A 19,445-nucleotide genomic window follows, 5' to 3' on the forward strand; every position below is an offset into this window, starting at 1 on the left:
CCGGCGCCTGGCCGGCCCAGTGTCAACGTGTCGTCTGGGAGGTGGCACCCCATGCGGACGGCTTCCACCTCCCAGCCTCGCATCAGCTCCGGGATCTCTGCTCTGAGGGCCGGGGCCACCTGAGCCAGGCAGTGGCTGGTGCTTTTGCACAACTCCAAGTGTCCTCCTCCTCCTCCCAGCCGCAGCCCTGGGTCTGTGTCCTCTGCCACCTAGGGCTCCAGTCCTGCAAGACCTGCCTAAGCCTACAGCAAATAAGTCTATGGGTTAAACCTCAAAACGAATCCAAATCCCACACAGCTGTTCATTACACCTCGTATCTGAGTGGATGGGGGAAGGTGAAGAAAACGCGTTCTGTGCCTCCGCGCTTTTTCCAATGGGAGCCTGTCCTGGGCCCACCTTGTTGGAAAGACTCACAACCACAGGTCAGGCTTCATTTTGTTGCGCGTGTGTGAATGTGAATGCGTTGTTTATGTCGGTGTCTGTATCCACGGTACCGTCAGCATTTAATTGCCTCACTGGCTCCGCGAGTTATTGGATCAGTGTTATTTGTGCAGTACATTGTGTGTCTGGGTCCATCCTGGCATCCTGAACCCTCCCTTGGAATTGCTCAGCCTCAGCCACAGTCTTTGCTTAGTTTTGGTTGAAAAGCAGCTTTTGTCGTTATGCAACCTCACGCTGGAGCCAGCGCAACCTGGCTCGCCTTTCACCCACCACTCAGCCCTGACCAGTTCCTTTCTTTCCCATGAAACTAGGAGCGTTTGCCAAAAAATCCCACATCCTCGTTTGCAGAGTCCAAGATGGTTGTGGGACTTGAAGCTGAGCACGAGGATCCTTAAGCCTGGAGTCTTGCTGAGTAAAACGTAGGGAGTTTTTCTACTCGGGGAAGCAACAGGTACTGTTTGCCCAGAGAGGAGATGGCGTGAGCTCACATTGTAAAATGCTATACGAAACCGCTCCTGGCCAGTCCTTATGTGATCGCTAACGTGAGGGAAATGCAGTGTTTGGTATTATTTTTTGCATAAGGACAGGAGATGGTCAGACTCAAATAACCCACTCACTTGATTATACAGTTCACCCAAGATGCCTGCCTGAGGCTCAGGAAACAGCGCCAGAGGTTTTTCCGATCGACGTGTGCCCAGACCATGAGAACGATTGCAAACTGCCTGAATCAATTAGCATTATTGTAGTCAAATGTCATTCATACACGCAATGAACACTTGTGAGACCATCAGAGAAAGTTGAACACAGACGAAATCCTTTATAAGAAATAATTGGTACATTTTAGGCATGACAATAGCCACTGTCTGCTTTTAAAGTATCTACTTTAAAATATAGAGTATAGACTATCAATAAAATATTGAACACATAATTAGAAAAGTAAACCTGCCTCGTTAAATTATATAACAGTTTCCATAAACCTACTAAGGATGCTTTTTCTGGTTTGAGTTATGGTGTGGCTGGCTGGGCCTGGGAACGGGCCAGTCAGAGTGTCAGGCTCTGATTGGCAGGTTGGGATGTGGGGCATGGCCAAGCCCAGACACAAGGCCATGACTCACCGTATCCCACTGCCTTTCCATGTTTCTGATCACTCCCGGGAGAGGCTGTCTGATAGGAAAGGCTTCCCTGTGAGCGTCTAGCAGCTGTTCTCAACCTGTGGGTCGCGACCCCTGAAAATACATCCTGCATATCAGATATTTACATTATGATTCACAGCAGTAGCAAAATTACAGTTATGAAGTAGCAATGAAAATAATTTTATGGTTGGGGGTCACCACAACATGAGGAACTGTATTAAAGGGTCGCGGCATTAGGAAGGTTGAGAACCACTGGATTGGGTATATAGCTGCTCTAACCCAACAATGTGTGCCTGCCTAATTCTAGAATGCTTTAGAGCAGTGGTTCTCAACTGTGGCTGCACATTAGAATCACCTGGGAATCTTTTTAAAATCCTGATTTCTGGGCCTCATCCTCCGGATATTCTGTTTCTTTGTTACTAATGTTGTGGCCCCACCCCATAACAAAGAAACAGAATTTCTGGAGGATGAGGCCCAGAAATCAGGATTTTAAAAAGATTCCCAGGTGATTCTAATGTGCAGCCAAGGTTGAGAACCACTGCTTTAGAGTTTTAGGAGTGATGTTATTTCTCCTCATGAAGTAATGTTATTTCTCCTCCAGTTCTGAAATGGCACATATTACTCTTGTATCATGACAGTATGTCATGAAAATAGTTACTAAACAGCCTGAGATCCCACTTAGTCGCCGTGGCTCACAGCACCTGATTGCCAGCTTTTGTATGGAGCACCTGCCGCTGTCTTTATTGATTGGTGCTGCTATTTTTACATTAAGAAGTATAAAGTCACAGGTACTTACCAACTTTTGATCATCTACATATTTTATCTGATGTTAGGAGCAAACGATGAAGCATAATTGATTTGTGACTGCTGTTTTGTTGATCTTGATCAATGCTGATTTGAACCTCGGTCTCACATGGGTTCATTTAGGATCCTGTGAAAAGTTCTCTTTCTGGGAGGACTAAAGAGATTCATTTTGATATGGGAGCCATGCAGCCAGATCTCTGTAAGAAGAGAAACATTAATGACGATTCTCTATCCGCACCATCATTTTTGTGTCTCAATTTATTCCTTGGAAAAAGAGGGTAAAAATTAGTTCCGAAATTCTTTTTTTTTTTTTAATCCTCACCTGAGGACGTAGTTTTAGCGATAAAGGAAGGGAAAGAGAAGGAGAAAGGAAAAACATTGATGTGAGAGAAACATCAATTGGTTGCCTCCTGTACACACCCTGACTGGGGATCAAACCCGCAACCTAGATATGTGCCCTGACCGAGAATTGAATCCCCAACCTTTTGGTGGATGGGACAACGCTCCATCCAATCAACTGAGCCACCCGGCCAGGGCCAGAAATTCTCGCAATGAGAAAAGAATTGTAAAAATTTTCATTGTTGGTAAGTGTTTTGAAGCCTTTAGACTTTGGCCTATATATTTGACACGCACGATAATCTCTGATTCTTAAATCAGAAAAGAGAAATTTGAGGGCAAGAGAGAGACTGGGGTGCCGGCCAGAAGAGGGAGAGAAGTCCTGGGCAATGAAGGCTTTCCCTGCACAAGGTTGTAAACCCTTACTTTGTGTGCGCATGATCTAATGGAGAGGAGAGATGGAAACTAAACAAGTAAAGATTAATTTCAGGAAGTGACAAGTGGCATGAAGAATCAATAATCAGGGTTCATAGATTTCCTAGGGCCGCTGTCACAAAGCGCCTCAAACCAGGTGGCTTAAGACAACGGAAGCTCAGCTCATTCCCTTCCAGTGCTGGAGGTTAGAAGTCTGAAATGAAGGGTCGGCAGGGCCATGCTCCCTCTGACACTCTGGATAGTACCCTTCCTGGCTCGTCCAGCTTCTGCAGGTGGCCAGCACTCCTTGGCTTTTAGCTGGATCACTCCAATGTCTACCTCTGTGGTCACTTGGCCATCTTCAACCTGTATGTTTCTGGTCACGTGTGTGTGTGTGTGTGTGTGTGTGTATGTATGTATGTGTGTGTCTTAGTCTTATAAGGACACCAGCATATTGGATTAGAGTTCACCCTAATGAGCTAATCATAACTCAATTATATCTGCAAAGATCCTATCTATACTAATAAAAGGGTAATATGCTAAGTAGACCAGGAGACCTTCCGGATGTCCTTTCAGATAAAGGCATGGTGGCGGGGCCAAGGCAGAGGCGATTAGGGGTGATCAGGCCAGGAGGGAAGGGCAGTTGGGGGTGATCAGGCCGGTGGAGGCGGGGGCAGTTGGGGGCGAGCAGGCTGATATCCAGAGTGGTTAGGGGCGATTGGGCAGGCAGGCAGGTGAGTGGTTAGGAGCCAGCAGTCCCTGATTGTGAGAGGGATGTCCGACTGCTGGTTTAGGCCCGATCTCTGTGGATCCTGTGGGGTTGGGCCTAAACCAGCAGTCAGACATCCCCCAAGGGGTCCCAGATTGGAGAGGGTGCAGGCTGGGCTGAGGGACACCTCCCCCCCCATGCTCGAATTTCGTGCACTGGGCCACTAGTTTTCAAATAAGGTCTCATTCACCAGCGCCAGAGATTCAGACTTCAGTGTGTCATTTCAGGAACACAATTCACCCTGAAACACAGGGTAAACAGATGGCGAGGGCTGCGGATGAAGTGAGAGTGTGGTTGGGAGAGGAGAGGCAGAGGCCTGCCTGGTGGAGGAAGCAAATGCTGCAGGTGTGAGAAAGGAGGCAGGCCCAGCAGCTTCCCAGTGGCCAGTGTGGCTCAAGCACCATGAGGTCTGAGACAGGACATGGCAAAACCTTGCAGGGCTCAGGAAGACGCGGGGCTTGACTCTAAAGTAGATGAACGTCAAGGTGAGTCTTTGGCAGAAGCGTGCCCATCTCTGGTTTATGTTTTCACATGTTAAAGTGCTTGGGTGGAAGCCAGGAGCCTGGACCAGTTTAATGGTCTAGGTGAGAAGTGGCTTGGTCCAGGGTGGTTACATCAGATGGAGGGAGAAGAGACGGCTTCAGGGTCTATTTTGAAGGCAAGGAGTCCTCTCCCTGAGGATTTGCTGCTGGATTGGACACGGCGCTGGAGAGAAAGAAAATAATCATGCGTGACTCTGAGGTTTTTGTCCTGAGCAACTGGTGAATAGACTTGCCGTTACTGATAAGGGGACACTGGGACGGAGGATCTGAGCGGCCTCCAGGACTCAGCGTGGACATTATCAGCTTGAGCTGCCGGCTAGCTTTCCAAGTGCCGTGCTGAGTAAGCGCTTCAGACCTGGAGTTTAGAGGCAACGTGAGGACAGGAACAAGGCAGCTCTCAGCGTGTGAATGCTGCTGACGCCCAGGGGGCCGTGTGAGGCCACTCAGAGATGGAGTGTCCTTAGCGATGGAGAGGAGCTGCAAGGACAAGGCCTCTGGGACTCAGATCAGGCAGAAACGGAAGAGGAGGAAGGGCTGCCACGCACACTGAGGAGTTGTCAGTGATGTAGGAGGAACACCCAGCAGTGCCATGTTCTGGAAGCCAAGCAAATAAAGCTGTTTCAACTAGAGAGTGATCATTTTCCAGTATGTGCACACAACTAGCGAATCATATGCTGTACACCTGAAACGGACATAATGCTATATGTCCGTTACCTCCATTTAAAAAAAAAAAAAAAAAAAGAACAGCGATCAACCCTGTTCTAATGGATATTCTGAAAAAGGTTTCAAAGTAAGGTCTTTACCTTGGAACAGAAGTATGTGATTCCTAGAAATTGCTATGTTAAGAAAATGGTACTTTGAGAAATGGTAGGGGGGTAATTTGGAGGAGGGATTCTAGAAGAGAGTAGGGAAGAACAGGCTCTCATCTTTTTTTTTTTTCCTCTTTATATTGCGTGTCAGTGCTTTCCCATCAGCTCAGCGCTGGTCTTGGAAGTCTCAGTGTTCCTGTGGGTGTTTCACGGGAACAGAAACATGAGAGTGAGGCACGGCCCTCGGCCCTCAGTGTATATAACCCCCGAGCTGCTCAGCACGGTTCGCAGTGTGCTGGTTTTGATGCTGCTCTCAGGGCAGACCTTCCCCTTCACTGCCTGTGGGGAGAAAACACCAAACAGCCACAGGTCTTTGATGTTAATGACTCTTCACATGTAGCCCTCATCTAAAGCGAGGTCAGGACTTCTCCTAATGAATGTATATTGTCTCCTCCAGCACAGTTCTAGAGGATTAAAGCATTAATAGTTTGTGGAACTAGGGTTAATTGCAATCCTCAATTCATGCGGAAGAATCCCAGTCCATTTTCCTGCATTGTAGCATTTATTCATTCATTCTGGAGACGGGGTTTTGCCCGGTGTCTCCGCGCTTGGGGAGTCTAATATATGCCTTGGGAAAGCATCTCCGGCCTTTCCAGGAAGGGTGTGCTCTCATCCCTGGCATCAAGTTTTGTTTGACTTGGAACTCATTGTCAAAACCCAGGGCACAGAGACAAAGAAGCTCCTTAGACCAGTGATGGCGAACCTTTTGAGCTTGGCATGTCAGCATTTTGAAAAACCCTAACTTAACTCTGGTGCCGTGTCACATATAGAAATTTTTTGATATTTGGAACCACAGTAAAACAAAGATTATATTTTTGATATTTATTTTATATATTTAAATGCCATTTAACAAAGAAAAATCAACCCAAAAAAATGAGTTCGCGTGTCACCTCTGACACGTGTGTCATAGGTTCGCCATCACTGCCTTAGACAATGGGGCTGCGCGTGAGGTTTGTGCCAATGAAGGGAAACTGCTGCAGTATGTCCATCTCTATGTGAACTGAAAGGCAAGGGCATGAACCCGAGGAGACTCTGGACCTGGAGCCAAAGGGTCGGGTTTGTCACCACCTTCTTGGGGACCCGGGTGAACGACTTGGCCGCTGTGATCTCAGTTTTTTGCACCTGTAAACCAGGAAGAATAAGAGCTCGTTTGTCTCCATCACCTGTTTATCATGGAGATCACCATGGACATTATCATGAGGTTACAAAACAAGGAACACTTAATTGGCCCCTACTGGGGTCAGACACTGCTCCCAGGATTTAAAATAGTAACTCGTTTATCCCCCCCACCAATCCATGAGATCATCATTATTACCGTACTAGAGGCCCGGTGCACGAAATTCGTGCAAGAGTAGGCCTTCCTTCCCCCGGCTGCCGGCACCGGCTGCCCTCCAGCACCCGGGACCCAGGGGGACCCGGGCTGGCTTCCCTTGGACCGCCTGCAGACACCTGGAAACTGGGCTGGCTTCCTCTGGCCCTGGCTTCGTCAGAAAGGACATCCGAAATGACGTCCAGTCTAATTAGCATATTACCCTTTTATTATTATAGATAGTTCTCAATTTACAGATGAGGAATCTGAGGCAGAGAGAGGCTAGGTAACGTCCCAAGATCACACAGCTAGTAGGTGGTAGCCAGGACCTGAAGTCAGTAATGATATTTAATGGTGTGTGTGTGTGTTTTTTTAAATTTTACCACCTATTTCTCTATAAAATACAGTAGTCTCAAAAAACGCAGTGGTAATGTACTTTCACTTTTATTTACCTAAAATATAAATTCTTATATGTTTTAGGCCTTTGAGAAATACATAGTTTGGCTGAAGAGTCGTATTTTTTACAAAGTAGACATGGGGTTTGGGAGTCACTCAGTCCTAGGACTGCCTGGGTATCTGTAGGGTCACTTACCTGACTCCTTTAACTTAGTGTCATCACCGTAAACCATTGACCAATTCCATGGGCAGCCAGCTGGACCAACTATAGTTAGATTGACAGGTGGGCCTGTTTGGTCAAAAGGTTAAATTACTTTGCAGGGATAATAGCACATGTTTGGATGCATATTATTCATAATCAGGTCATCCAATGTTCCTGAGTAGGATAGCCACAGGATCTGATAACTTACAAGTCAGACAAGTGGTGCATGTGCCCTAACTGGGAATTGAACTGTGACCTCCTGGTTCATAGGTCGACCCTCAACCACTAACCCATGCTGGCCAGGCTGACTCACCTTGTTTTGTCACCTGCCTGGGCCGCTGGCATAGGAACTTATAACACCTGTCTTTTTGCATCTCTTGATCCCAATTTCAACGTCTTTGTACTTTGGACCACTCCAAGCCTTTTATACACCAAGGTCGTACTGGATAAATCCATTCATCTAAAAGGAAAAAAGGATTTTCTCCCGATTTATTCCACTTCTTTTAAACAAATGCCTTGTGATTCCCTCAGTCAGCCATGGTTCCTGTGGTTATCTGGTCAAAATAATACAGGATGTTTATCTACGTAGAGTGAGTGAGACTTGGAATGAGGTCCAGAAGACCTGAGTTCTGCTCTCACTTTCTGCCAGGACCAGCGCTGAGCAATTTATGTAACTTCTCAGGGCCTCCTTCATTTTTTAATCCACAGCATGCGGACTTGGCCTCGGTGACCTCTCGGGGTCCCGTAAGTGTGGACCCTGTGATTCTGTGAGTCTTTGGGCTCTTGCAAGCAGATGCGCTGACTGCAGTCTCCTTCTCATCCTGCCGGGGGCACCAGGCGCGTGGCTGCCGAGCTGGGGGACAGCTGGGCTTTCGGGAGCACGGGATCAGTACTCGTTTCTTACTAAGCCTTGTGTTCTGTATGGACATTGTCAGCCCCTGGCACACAAAGACGCACTGTCCCCGCTTGTCTTGGGTAAAATTCCTAAAGGTCCAAAATCTTCTGAGCGAGCTTGTGGTACCGATTGTGTCTCCACTCACTGGAGACAGCATTTAAACAGTAGATTCAAAGTGAACACTGAACGCCCTGCGATTACAAAGGCAGGCACCAGGCCCTGCGAGTGGCTTCCATCCTGCCATTCCATGTGACCCCTTAGAGAAATACTAGTAGATTCCCTTTCGGTCATTCATTGTCTTAAAAACTAAAGAATGGTAAAAAAAACAAAACAAAAAAAAAAACTAAAGAATGAACCAAGAAAATAGTGATTATTGCTGTAGACAATGTTGATATATGAGGAGTGGGGTATTAAAAAGTGATCTGGCCTGGCCGGTGTGGCTCAGTGGTTGAACCAGGAGGTCACAGTTCGATTCTGGTCACGGGCAAATGCCCGGGTTGCGGGCTCAATCCCCGGTAGGAGGCATGTAGGAGGCAGCTGATCAATCATTCTCTCATCATTGATGTTTCTATCTCTCTCTCCCTCTCCTTTCCTCTCTGATATCAATAAAAACATATGTTTGTTTTGTAAAGTGATCTGTCTTAGTTGTAAGTACTCTGGGTGTGTTACTCCTACAGCCCATTGTTCTCTCCTCACATTTGTACTAGTTACCGGCCAACACCCTCCCAAGAACAAGCGTCCAAAGGAGCCAGGAGAAAACAGAATCAAGCCCACCAACAAAAAGGTGAAGCCCAAGATTCCCAAGACAAAGGACAGGGACTCGGCCGATGACTCAGCGCCAAAGAATCAGTCTATCATGGTGCAGATGACGGAGAAAGGGCGCTTCCAGAAGCCCGCTGCCACCCTGAGCCTGGCGGCGGGGCAGACCCTGGAGCTCCGGTGTAAAGGGAATAAAATTGGATGGAGCTACCCCCCATACCTGGACACCTTCAAGGACTCCCGCCTCAGGTGAGCATGTGGATATCTTTTATTTTACTTACACTGGGTCAAGGGTTTGTTTCGTCCCCTCAGTCAATATTGTATTGTTTCTGACATTGATCATTTCACTCTACCAGCTTATAAAAATGGATGCTCAATGGGCAAAAGACATTGAATTTATTTCTTTGACCAGTTACTAAAAAATTATTGCAAATCCTATGAGCGGTGGTTAAAACAATGACATTTTATAGGAAGCCATAAGACAAATAATTGAAACTGTGATGCATCGAGGTATTTAAGAATGCATATTGTAAAAAATAATGGATCCGATGCTGTATGTTACTTTTTTTCAACCATAATGAACACAGAAATGAGCTAACAGGACATTCCTAAGAGCAAGTTGACTGCATGTTCAACACAGAGTCATATGTCTGCACAAACCCCACCTCCGGTCTGCATCTCCCGCAAGGACACCCCCCTCAGCTGCTCTGCCAGAAACCTGGGGAGCACCCTTGCCTTGTCCTCTCCCATCACTCCCCACATCCAGTCAACCACCACGTTCAGCCAATTCAGCTTCCTCAGAGCCATAAACCTGTCCTCTTTCCATCTCTGGTGTCACTGCCCCAGTCCCAGCGGGTGTCATCCCACCCCACCAAGCCCTGGTGTGTCCTCCTCCAACTCCTTGCTGCAGCTGAAGTGATGTTTAAAAAGTGCTCATCTGGTCCTGTCACTCCCCTACTCATCACTGGGCGGGTTTCCACTGGGGATGAAGTCCGACATCCTCACATGACTGCTGAGACCCTCCCTGCTCTCCGCAGTCTCTCACCAGTCACCTCTCGCCTCTCGATTCGTGTCTCTGCTTTCGCTGGCTGGGCTCCTGGGACATCATCAAATGCTTCAAGCGCTCGGGGCCTTAAAACTTGGCTGTGCCCACTCTCAGCCCCTGTTCACTGGCCAACTTCAGCCTCAGAGTCACTTTCTCTGGGCAGCCTGTGTCAGGCCTCCTTAGGTTTATTCCCATGGGTCCTCCCTGGCATCCTCTTCTGAGAACTCTTTATCTTTATACCTGCTGCTTCTTCTTTAGTTTTCTAATCTGTGTTTTTCACTGGGACTTAGCTAAGTGCTTGGCCTTTAGCTTTATCTGTTGAATGATGGAATGACAATATTTCCTCCCTCTTTCTCACACATATACACCTTGGAGAATAACTAAATTAAAATATAAGTATAAGTAATATCTCTCTATCTAACCTCTGGCATTAAGACCTCTTTTACATTTTATTCTGAAGTTACTCTTCTGGCTTTATGGTGTATAATAGTGTAGGGTTTTTCTTAAGAGATATTTGGTTGGAGGAGTGGAGGGTGAAAGAATGAAATGGTTTTTCCCATTTTGATCTCCACACTTGAAATAAACACGTGGTGAGTGTGTGTGTGTGTGTGTGTGTGTGTGTGTGTCCCTGTTCGTCCGTCCTCTTAGAACAAATCTGGAACTATTTATTCCCACAAACTTTTTAAGTGTCTTAATTTACCAAAGTCAAGATTTACACACTTTAAAAAAAAACCAGATGGAGTCATTTGAAATTACTCAGAACATTTAGTCTTTGACTTACACAAAGTTCCTAAACCTAGATGACTTGGCCCTTAAAGACTTAATAGGAGTAGCTTCAAAGTTATGTTAGCCAAAATATGTTTGAAAATAGCTTAAGGACTCAAAGTAAAATGAACATGAATCTGAATGGAAAAGAAATATCCAGTAGCTGAAGAAGCCAATTTCGACTTAACATTAAGTAGCATTCATTCAAAGCACAGTTAGGGCTTTATAAGAAAGTAAAGACAGATGTGGGCCCCCAAGGACTCCACAAAAAAAAATGTGGAAAATGTGAAAAACACCTAGTCATAACTCTCTATCAAACAACAACCAAAAAAAAATCACGATTTATTTGACACCAGAGATTCAACAAATCGACTCTTGACATCTTTCCCGGAACGCGGGGCCTTTGGCTAGAAGAGAAGCATTCATTCGGTGTTTTCCTTTCCCGTGGAATGAGTTCTTTCCGTCGTTCTCACAGCTTTGGGGTTGGAGGCTCTCCTCAGTGGTTTTGAGCCATTTTGGTAGCTTCTGGAATGAAGTTCACATGCTGCCATATGTGTCCAAATGGGCTCCTCTGACCAGAAGAGGGAGTGTGTTATGGACCAGAGAGGTCAGGCTGATGCACAGCCAGATTGCCATCCTGTCTTTACCACTAACCAGCAGAGTGGTCTTTGATCAGTAATTTCCTTGGAACCCTGTTTCCTCATCTGGAGATAATAGTACTTATGGTAGGTACTGCCTGGCCCCTGGTAAATGTTCAGTAAATTATGACTAATGGTTACTAGGCAACGCGTATTTCTCAAGCACAGGGATCCAAAAAACCTTTTGGGACATTTCATTCTGACCAGCACTCACATTAACCAGGGAATTATGCACAGCTAGAGGATCCAAGAAAGTGTGTACACTTCTCTCCCACTTTCCCTTAATTGATCAATTCTTTGTCATCTGGGACCTGTGTCCATCTTCCCCCTGAAAGTGTCAGCCCCTCTCTAGCCAGTTTGACTCCGTGGATAGAGCATCGGCCTGGGAACTGGAGGGTCTCGAGTTCAATTCCGGTCAAGGGCACATGCCTGGTTGCAGGCTTGATCCCCAGTAGGAGGTATGCAGGAGGCAGCAGATCAATGATTCTCTCTCATCATTGATGTTTCTATCTCTCCCTCTCCCTTCCTTTCTGAAATCAATAAAAAATGTATATTAAAAGAAAAAATGAAAGTGTACGCCCCATGAGGGCAAATACCACATCTGCATGGTTCCTGGTCAGATTCCTAGCACCTGGAACAGTGCCCGGCACAAAGCAGAACTCAGGAAAGGGTTTCCTGGTTTTCCTCAGGGGTTTATGACCCTGTCGGAAGCCAGTTCCTAGTCACGCAGGCCTTCATTCATTCAGCATTTACAGATGACTACACTTAGTGACACTGCTTATTGGAACGTGCGAGCATTTATATCCAGGGTGCTGTGTCACCTGGCTCCATCCCTGTTATCTCAGAGTCTGTTGTTGCTTGGCCTCCTGGAGCCATTCATTCGTCAGTTGACCCTCTTTACCCATCCTGACCCCTGTCTTCACTTCTCTCCCTCTTTCCATCCTAAACTCTTGAACACGTCTTAGGTAAGTGACTTTGCCCCCTGTTTTCCTTCCCTCCCATTTGGAAATGTCCAGCCCCAAATGAACCTGTTTACCTGCTTCCTCTGGTGGCACATGGACACGGAGCGCTGCTAAGGAAACCAGGCGGCTGGCCGGGCGGGTGCCATTGGTTCCTGGTCACCTCACTTGTGCCTGGCAAAGCAGAAGACATTTCTCTGGGGAGCTCACTTTTTTCCTCTTCTTAAATCTCTGCTCTCCATCTCTCTCACTCTCAGCTAATTAAACGATCACCTAATTTACTTAGAAATTGGGCCCCTAGAATTGCCTCACCTTCCTTATTGCATCTCTCTCTTCCCTGCTCTCACAGCTTTAGTGGAGAAAGAGTTTGTCCACTCGACCCAGGCCACAGTGTCATCTGTGCTCTGGATCTTGTCCTTACAATCTTTCTCAGGAGCCTCAAGACATCAGGTATTGCTTCGCTATTCTGGCTCATCATGCTCCCCTTCTCAAGGGAATTCTCCCCATAAATCTTCTCCATAGTAGGAAACCCCAGCTCAGTCCCCACTACCCTCTGGCCACCTTCCTCTCTCTCTTCTTACCTTCACAGCCAGACCCCTTGGAGGAGTCTCTCTCTACTTTCATCATCTTATTTCCCTCTCCTAGCCACTCTTCAACTACTGCACCTGGCGCCTGCCCCTGCTCCGCATGCATTTATCACCAAGGTCAAGGTCACTAAATCCAGAGTTCACTTTTCCGTTCCCTATGGCTGCTCCAGTAGGTCCATCTGCAGACGGGAACTCTCTCCTCTTGGCTTGCACAACGCCGTATTCTTCTGGTTTTCTTTCTGCCTCGCCGGCCTCTCCTCTCGGTATCCTTCCCCGGCTTCACATCCTCTGCTGTTCCTGCTGTTAAAAATGTTGGTTCTGTGCCTTCTTCTCTCCTCACTGCCTGCTGCCAGATGCCTTTCATCTGCCGTAGGATAGATTACATGTTTCTTCTAGGCTCTAGATTGAACTCTCCAACTGCCTGCTCACCCGCCTGGACCCTTCAGGAGCCGTTCTCTAAATGAAACCACCTACCACTGAGCTCTTGGTCTTCTGCACACCTGGTCCTCCTGTGGCCTTTAGCTGATGACTGGCACTAATTCCACCCAGCTGTCCTTGACCAGCGGCCTGGGATTCACCTTGGAATCATCTTGGACACTTCCCTTTACTTCCAGTCAGCCCCCAGGCCCTAATGGAGCTACTGTTTAACTCTTTCTTGAATCTCCCCACTTCTTTCCACCACAGCAGCAAAAACCCGAGTCTCTCACTTACAGTAATAGTCACATGACTGCCTCCCTGCACCCAAGCCCTGACCTGACCTCCGTCCTCCACGGAGCACTCAGATCTTCCACAGAGCGCATCTGGTCCTGTCATTTTCCCGCCTCAAACCCTTCAGTGGAGCAGTTCTGCTGCCCTTAGAATAAAGTTCAAACTCCTGGCATGGCCCACAAGGCCATGCATAGTCCAGCCCCTGCCTTTGCCTTCTGCCCCATTTCATTTCAACACACGAGGATTACTGCTCTCCACCTGCAGATCCCGGCCCGCCACAGCCTTAGTGAGAGCTCCTTGCTCTCGGACCTCACTTCCACCGGCCCCCGTTACACATCCTCACTGCGCACCGGTCGCCAATGGTGCCGTTACCGTGTCCTCCCTCGCTGACGTTGGTGTCCCTCTGTAGGCTGGAAGCTTGGCAGAGGTGTCTGTTTATGCATTGGCGCTTCCCCAGCACCCAGCACGCCGCGGCTTCTCCACTGGTGTTTCAGGGAGAGCATGGTGCTGGGCCCCTGAGCCTAGAGTTGGTCTTAAGTCAGGGCCCTGTGATCATGAGTCCTGTGTCTCCAAAGTTTAGAGATGAAAGGGACTTAGTGCTTGTCATGCTTACGCCCCTCTTTCTAACAAATGAGGACACTGAGAATCATAGGGGATAGACGGCTGGTCCAGAGAGACAGACCGGTGAGGGGCAGCATGAGTCCTAAACTGTGCCCTCCTGCTCAGAGTGTGGCTAGTGGCAGAGTATAGACCAGAGAACACGCTTGGCTGAATGAAGGTAGCAGCTAGAAGGTAGCACAAGATAGATGTGTTGTCTACTTTTTTTGTTGTTGTTGTTCCTTGGGTACTAGACTAACAAATCTGATTTCTACAGTTAAGCTTCAAAACAGAAATATAATTCTTTTCCAGGGTGGTGGGTTGCAAGTGGCTGAAGTTTCACATTGATTTCAGATGTTTTGGACACTAGGTGTTAAAATATTACTGTGGGCTGTTGAGAAAGGGGAGCGCTTAGGGAAGGCTGTCAGTGATCCCCACCCTAGAGGTGATGCGTGCCTTCTGGTTCTCCAGCCTCATTTGATGCTTTCTTTTGCCTTGGCAAACCCGTATCATTAGATGACCACTAGATGGCAGTGTTCAACTGTCTTCCTTTCGCCAGTAAAAAAGCATTTCCAATGAGGGCAGATTGGGTAAAATAATTGTACACTTGTGTTTATGGTTCTTTCAGCTGTTTAGCCCACTCAGTGGTCACAGTTTAGAGTGATATTTTAAGCAGCATAGAATTCAACTTCCCAACAAACAAATTAAAAACAGCGTGGGCATGTGTCAGATTATGTACCCTGAGTACTGCTAGTCTGCCCAGAGCACTGGGCCCTTTGACTGGCTTAGTTGGTTCCTCAGTGGCCCCAGTAAAAATTGATTCAAATTTTTATTCCAGACTCAGTATATCCCAATCACACAGATCTCCATTCTCTTCTTTTTTTAAAAAAATATTTTTTTTATTGATTTCAGAGAGGAAGGGAGAGGGAGAGAGAGAGAGAAACATCAATGATGATAGAGAATCACCAATTGTCTGCCTCCTACTGGGGACCAAGCCCGCAACCCAGGCATGTGCCCTTGACCGGAATCGAACCTGGGACCCTTCAGTCCGCAGGCTGACGCTCTGTCCACTGAGCCTAACTGGGTAGGGCTCTCCATTCTCTTCTGCGATCAGAAAAGAGTGAGGATACTTTTCTGACAATAGTTATTAGTATTGATTGTATGTATGTTACCATTCATTGACTGCTTACTGACTCCTCTGCCTCATCCCCTTTCTGTTCTCCCATTTGGCTTCCATCTTCCGCCCTCCCTTATTTTATGTTGTTCTTCTTTTCCAACAAGTGTTTATTTTAGCATCTACAGCAGTCACAGTCCTGTGCTATGTGGATGCTGGAGATACAATAGTGAGCAAGACAGGCATGACCTCAATAGCGATAGAGCTTTTATTCTTGGGGGAAGACAGACTATTTAATAAGCAATGTTGATACATAGCTGTGTGAGTGCCTTGCTAGCAAAAGTACATGGTCAGGGAGGAGAAAACTTGAGCTAATGTCTGAAGGTAGAGTGTTAACCATCTAAAGAAGGGGATGGGAACCCAGCCAGCATGGCTCAGTGGTTGAGTGTCAATCCATGAACCGGGAAGTCACAGTTCAATTCCCAGTCAGGGCACATGCCCGGGTTGTGGCCTCAATCCCCAGTAGGAATGTGCAGGAGGCAGCCGATCATTGATGTCTCTCTCTCTCTCTCTCTCTCTCTCTCTCTGAAATCATTAAAAATATATTTTTTTAAAAAGAAAGGGATGGGAGAAGAAATGTAAGAAAATTCCAGAAGGAGGGAACCGCATGAGGAACTGCCTAGAGCTGGAACATTGAGGGTGTGTGAGGGAGGTGCTCAAGGTTGTGGAGGAGGAAGAGATGACGAAGTAGAGATGATGTTGGAGATAAGCCAGAGTCAGACCATGGGAGGCCTTGTCAACCATGATGAGGAATTTAGAGTGAAACTAAGGTCAATTATGAGTCACTGACTTGAAGCCTTTATGTGTAGACAAACATAGAAAGCACAGAGGGATATACACCACAGTGTGAGGGCTATTACTTCTCACAGCCTTTAGGAGCGAGACAGCGCCCCTTCTCTGTCTCAGGTGTACCCATCTCTCTTCATGTGTTCCATCCCTGATTTCGCGCGCTGGGGTCTGTAGACATATTCTTGGACCCAAGTTTCTTTACAAGAATTTTTTTAATGTTGCTCTTATTTTGTAGATAATATAAAAAACATTACTATAAGAATATTCTGGACCATCTGATCAACCTCTACTGGGCGATCAACACAATCCATTTCCATCTTCTCTGGAAACATTTTGTTTCTTCAGTCTCATCATGGCACACGTCCTGAGCTTACATACAGCAGGAGATTCTTGGCGAAATGCAGAGCCTGGAGGGAAATCAGAAGAGACTTAGAATTAGTGGCCCGGACGATGGCTTACCTGTAAATCGCTGTTGAGTACGAAGAGGGAGGCGTTGGAGATTTAAGCGAGGTTGTTAGTTAGCAACGTCACAGATGTAAAAACAAGCTGGGGTGACGTGTGGTAGTCAAGAACCCCAGCTCTGCACCTAGCAAGTCCGGGTGCAGGCATTGTCTTCCAGGATGTTCCTGTGGTGTCTGGGGAGGTTAGCATTTTTCAGTCAAGAACTGTGCGTTCAGAGTGGGTGGGGCAGGAGGTCTTTGATGGCTGGTCCCCCTGAAAACAATAACCAGCTTCTGGAGAGGAGGGAGGGCGCCTGGGTTTCCACTCGGCCACAGTTGGCACCAGCTTTCTCCACCCACAGACAACACAAAGGGCAGGTGGGCGAGGAGGCAGACAGCGGGCGCCAGGCCAGTCCAACCCTGCGCCCCAGCACCTGGAGGAGTGTGGTCTGGGACCATTTTAAAAGAAAAAGAGAAAGCTATTAAGAAGTGTTGATCAACAGACTCCCTCTGTTGAGCAAGAACCTATACAGACTTTGGTAAATATTATCGATCATGCTCTGGTATTATACTAAGGAAGATGTCTTTTTCTTTCCAATTTATTTTATTTTGCTCAAATATATACATATGTGTGTGTATGTATGTGTGTATATATATACACACACACGTATGTACATATGTGTGTGTGTATATATATACACACATATGTATATATAATATATATGATACATATATAATTAGCCATTTTAACCATTTTTTTAAGTGTACAGTTCGGTGGCAATATGTTCACACTGTTGTACAGGTGTCTTTAATTCAAGCTCACTTCCTGTCAAAGCTCATTTTACTTTATTTTCTGAGCAGAACAAACGAAGACAGTGAGTTTCCATGAAAGTCCTCTCTCTTTGTCTTCCTCCTTCCCTGGAGGTGCCGTTGGGTCCAATTTGCGTTGGGGAATCCAAAGCAGCCACCAAACTGATACTTACCTTCAGATGGATTTCTACCCCAGAAAACAGTGGAATTAAAAATAAGTAACTTATCCTGCCCGGAAGGGAGAGCTCTCTGTGCCCAGACTCCGTGGCACCAGCGTCAGGTCCTCCAGCAGTTCCGGAGATGGCCACGTGGGGGCGGCAGGATGCGAGCCCTCTCCCATGTGCCAGACCTCCTGGCAGTGTTCAGTATAGGGTGAGGGTTAGTTAAAAACAACAAAAGGGTGCCCTGTATTTGTAATAATCTGTGTGATCTAAAGTAGCTCCAAAAGCTTTTAATTTTAACTTGGCTCAGTTCCGCTCAGGACTGGGTGGAGGAGGCAGTAATGCACCCAGCCCCGTTGTGCTGTTGTCAGGACAGATGAGGTCATGCAAGGAAAGCGTTGGCACACGTGGTAAGCCATGTCAACAAAGATGCGCTATTTTTATTCACAATACTGTGCCCAAGGGAGGCGACTCACAAGAAAACAGCCAGTTCTTTAGGAATTTTTTTTATTTTTTAATTGAGGTATAATTGACATATGCCATGATATTAACTTCAGGTACACATTAGGTAATGATTCAATATTTGTATATATTGCAAAATGACAACCACAATAAATCTATTTAACACCTGTCACCTCACATAGCTACAATTTTTTTCTCATGATGAGAAATTTTAAGACCTACTCTCTTAGCAACTTTCAAATATCCACTACAGTACTATAGTCACCACACCATACATTACATTCCCAGAACTTATTTATTTTATAACCAAACGGTTGTATCTTTTCACTCCCTTCACCTGTTTTACACACCCAACACCCCTCCCTCTGACACCACCAAACTGTTCCCTGTATTTATAACCTTGGTGTTTTTGTTTTTCTCTTTTAGATTCCACATATAAGTGAGACCATATAGTATTTATCTCTCCCTCTCTCTCTGATTTATTGCACTTAGCATCCTTCGAAGTCCATTGCTATTGTCACACATGTCAAGGTCTTATTCTTTCTTATGGCTGAGGCAGAATCATTCTGTTGTACACCCCAGCCACCACACACAAAGTATATATGTGGGTGAGGTCTGGGATTTAATGTGCAAATATGAAAATGAGTGTTATTGTGGCATGATCATTCTTTTTGCCAAGGACTTAAATATGCAAAATGCAAATAAAACAATTTTGAAAGTTATGTCAGGGGAGGAAGTAAAAAAACACTCACAGGAATAAAGAATAAGCTATAAAATGGAAAATGTTATGTCTATTAGTATGTCACGCATAAAATGGCACATTATAAAAAACAGCAAAACGGAGATGTCAGAGCTTTGCCTCCAGTCTGGGTTCAGCTGCCTGAATAGCAACATGCAGCCCATGGGGCGGCTGCGTGTGGGTGTGTGAGACGTCACTGCCCTCGGGAATCTGCCCAGGACTTCAGGTGTCACCCCCCACTCTCCCCGCCCCCTGTCAACACTGTTCACTCTGCTTTGTCACCTGCGCTTCACTTTTCAGACGTTTTGTTCAGATTGCCTTTTGGACTTGATCTTGACTTTGTCCTATTGCCGAAAGCCCTCCTCCCAACCCATCCTACTTCTCAGCCCCCAGGTTCAGTCTGGTACCTCACTTACCTGGGAGGGGAGGTCAGTGCTTCCACTTCCCTAACAACCTTGCTTTTCTTTATGAACTTGACTTAGTAGCTGGGACAAGGCAGGGCATGGGACCTTGTATACCAAACAACATAGATACAAGGGAACGTGCATGTATTTCATAGGTGGCTCATGGAATGGCATGAGCTATGGCATCAGCAGGTGGGCATCTCGGGGGACGAGGCAGGGAACAGCAGCTCTCCATATAAGAGCAGGAGGGGTGACCATGGCAAGTGTGTCACAACTTGAGATTAATAGGCACTCAGAG

General features: G+C 46.6%; 1 protein-coding gene across 1 annotated transcript in view; it reads left to right on the forward strand.

Moving 5' to 3' along the window:
• Positions 1 to 871: 871 nt before the first annotated feature.
• PDGFRL (platelet-derived growth factor receptor-like) overlaps positions 872 to 19,445 on the forward strand; it is a 41,146-nt gene continuing 22,572 nt past the window's right edge. The window contains exons 1-2 of the mRNA XM_014537917.1: positions 872 to 892; positions 8,818 to 9,118. Of these exons, the coding sequence (XP_014393403.1) occupies positions 8,967 to 9,118 (152 nt within the window). The 5' untranslated portion in view covers positions 872 to 892; positions 8,818 to 8,966. The remainder of the gene's footprint in view (positions 893 to 8,817; positions 9,119 to 19,445) is intronic.

This window comes from Myotis brandtii, unplaced genomic scaffold, assembly GCF_000412655.1.
Source record: "Myotis brandtii unplaced genomic scaffold, ASM41265v1 scaffold185, whole genome shotgun sequence".
Lineage (NCBI taxonomy): Eukaryota > Metazoa > Chordata > Mammalia > Chiroptera > Vespertilionidae > Myotis > Myotis brandtii.